Source organism: Triticum urartu, chromosome 7 (assembly GCF_003073215.2).
Source record: "Triticum urartu cultivar G1812 chromosome 7, Tu2.1, whole genome shotgun sequence".
Taxonomy (NCBI): domain Eukaryota; kingdom Viridiplantae; phylum Streptophyta; class Magnoliopsida; order Poales; family Poaceae; genus Triticum; species Triticum urartu.
In genome coordinates this window covers 419,409,860-419,412,694 of record NC_053028.1, presented here as the reverse complement: position 1 = coordinate 419,412,694, position 2,835 = coordinate 419,409,860, and the positions used below count along the sequence as shown (strand labels likewise).

General features: G+C 49.6%; 1 protein-coding gene across 1 annotated transcript; it reads right to left on the bottom strand.

The window, feature by feature from the left end:
* Positions 1 to 2,425, bottom strand: LOC125524987 (myb-related protein Hv1). Its single transcript, XM_048690014.1, has 3 exons — positions 2,028 to 2,425; positions 1,723 to 1,852; positions 1 to 1,157 (listed from the first exon to the last, which is right to left on the bottom strand). The coding sequence occupies exons 1-3, from the start codon at positions 2,158 to 2,160 to the stop codon at positions 389 to 391; spliced, it is 1,032 nt and encodes a 343-aa protein (XP_048545971.1). The 5' UTR covers positions 2,161 to 2,425; the 3' UTR covers positions 1 to 388.
* Positions 2,426 to 2,835: the final 410 nt, after the last annotated feature.

Sequence of the window (2,835 nt, the reverse complement as noted above, 5' to 3'; positions counted from 1 at the left end):
AAAGAGCAAAAGGAGGAGTTCCCTTTCATTCCTTCCTGTTTATTATAAATTCACTCAGCATACATCAATCAATTACACACCAGTTGCCATGCAATGCAAACATGCATGCATGCAAGTTATCTCTTTACAAAGCCCAATTAACAAACATTCTTCACTCCAAAACCAAAAAATTAGGAAAATTTGAGAAAAAAAATCAAACACAATAAATTAAGCGCACCTTTGGAAAACCTCATTATTTCGTCTATGGACAGATCGGATCAGCAGAATGAGCTAGAGAGAGAAATATCAGATGTGAGAGGGGGAGAGATACTCTCCTTGATCATGGATGCATGCATGCATGGAGCAAGCAAAGCATATGTGCACATGGATTTAGCAGCTTTCTGGTCGATCATGCGTTTGGTCCCATAAAAAGGAGGGAGTGTTCACCACTTTGCATGGCCTCCATGTTGGACGGTGTTAGTACTTCTTGATCATCCCACATCAGCAGCTGCTCCTCGTCCCACTGCTCATGCTGCCCTAGCTGCTCCCCCTCCTCCTCCTCCAGCCCCGGCCGCCGCCGCTGCCTCTGCTCGTCCCCGAAGCACCCATTGCCCATGCCGGCGCCGGCGCCGCAGTGATCGTCCATGGCTTCCATGCACATTCCCATGGCACCCATGCCGTCCACCAAGGGAGGTAGGTGGTAGCAACTGGGCGTGTCCGCTTCCGCCATCGCTGCCGTGAAGCTGGCGATGAACGGGTGCTGCTGCGCCGCGGCTGATGCGAACGGCGTGCTGACGACGCCGGTGTCGAACATGAAGAGCGGGCAGTGATGCGACATCCCTGGCGGCGAGTCCTGCCCGGCCCCGGCGGCAACCGGCAGGGCTAGGCTGGTGCTCTGGTGGTGGCCGATGATGGCGTCGAGCTGCAGGTGGTCCCCCGCTGGCGCGCAGCTGAACGTCGGATGCTGCAGACGGCGGTGGTGGACGTCCGACGTGGCCGTGCTGCCGCTGCACGGTGCCAGGCCGTTGTTAGGTGGGCTCGTCGACGTCGTGGACGAGGTGGTGGTTACGTTCGGCGCCGCCGGAGCCTTGCGTATCTTCTTCTTGATCCACGAGTTCCAGTAGTTCTTGATCTCGTTGTCGGTCCGGCCAGGCAAGTGGCTGGCAATGTGGGCCCACCTGCAATACGGCCGTGTTTACGTCAGTAAAGTCATTCTGTGAAATTTTCCTTTTGTCATCACTAAGCTAGCTAATCTTGGAACCTTTGCCTTGAAGAAACCCTAGCTCTATAGCTAGCTTTGTGTAGTACGTACCACTTCATTGATTTGTTGTTAGGGTAGTCGTGTTCAAGTTTAACTAGTAGAAAATGACGGCTAGTATGGCGCCATTTGGCACGTATACATGGCGTCATGCTGATGTTGCATATACATAGACTAGACACTAGACCCTCTTAATTAGCTATAGCGCGCTCCAGAGAAAACAAGCTTGTGGCCATGCATGATCGAGTAACACTTCAAATCACCTTTTCTTTTTAGGAGATTTCAAATCACTTGCGACATTAGTTACAAGATTGCTGGTAGTCAAGTAATTAAATGCTGTATGTCACCAAGATTTGGCAGAGGTCAGATTAGTGATTGATAAGCAGCGCCCAAGTTGCGGCATTGTCAAATTAAGATAGAACAAAATAATTGCCCCCAAATTGGAAGGAATCAGGCTAATTTTCCACTGTGTCCTTGCTAGCTACCTGTTGCCAACAATGGCGTGGAGGCTGATGATGAGCTTCTCCTCCTCCGGCGAGAACCGCCCTCGCCGGATGTCGGGCCTCAGGTAGTTGATCCACCGCAGCCGGCAGCTCTTCCCACACCGCTGCAATCCTACATAGAAAAAACATGGCATTGCACCAAAATTAAGCAAAGCAAATGAATTCCAAGCCAGAGAGTCCCATCTTCAACTGGTCATCAAGGAGCGAAGCTAATACTCATATGTTAATCTAATGAGAGAGGCCGGATCGGGGCAGCCGGTCGAGATAGACGGATCAAGGTTACGCACCGGCTTTCTCGGGGACCTCGCTCCAGCAGCCATAGCCATGGGTGGTGATGTACCGGACGAGCTTCTCATCCTCCTCAGGAGACCACAGGCCCCTCTTCACCTTCTGCTGGTTGCAGCAAGAGTGATGCCCCATGCACACACCTCAGCTTAGAGATCAGATCGACCAGTGACTGATCTCAACACTGCAATGCACACTCCCTCTCAACCAATTTGGTAGCTGCTTATAGCTAGGGAGGCTAGCTAGCTATGTAGATCGTAAACAGAAATAATATATATTGAGGTGTCATGCATGCATGGATGAACTATCTTCTTCTGCTAGCTAGCTTAGTAGAACATGACATAGCATGCATGGAAGGAAGGAAGGAGGACGGATGGAGCATGCAAATGGTTGGTTGGTGTTTAGCCCCCCTTTTTAATATGAGCTCTTTGCCTTGGCCCTTTCCATCCATCTCTGGCTTCTGCCTCCTTCACTCTTCTGTTAATTAATTAATCAGAATTAAGATACAATATCTTGGTTAGTCTCTTCTTGTTTGCTTCCAGAGGGATCCTCCTAATTATAGCATGCGATATGTGCAAGAGGCATCATCTTGACACTTCATGTGCATTTTTTTCCTCCCTTGAGAGGGTCCACCCTTTGTTGCTACTTTTCTATCTAACCCTATAGCGACAGGGCATCGAACCTGCTAGCTAGAGAATTATTTAATCGCGCATTCTAATCACCATTGTAATACTAGCTCGATACTAGAGACCGGATGCATGACAGTGATCTTGAGGAGTGCATATATACTAGAGTATAGTCAATTTTACA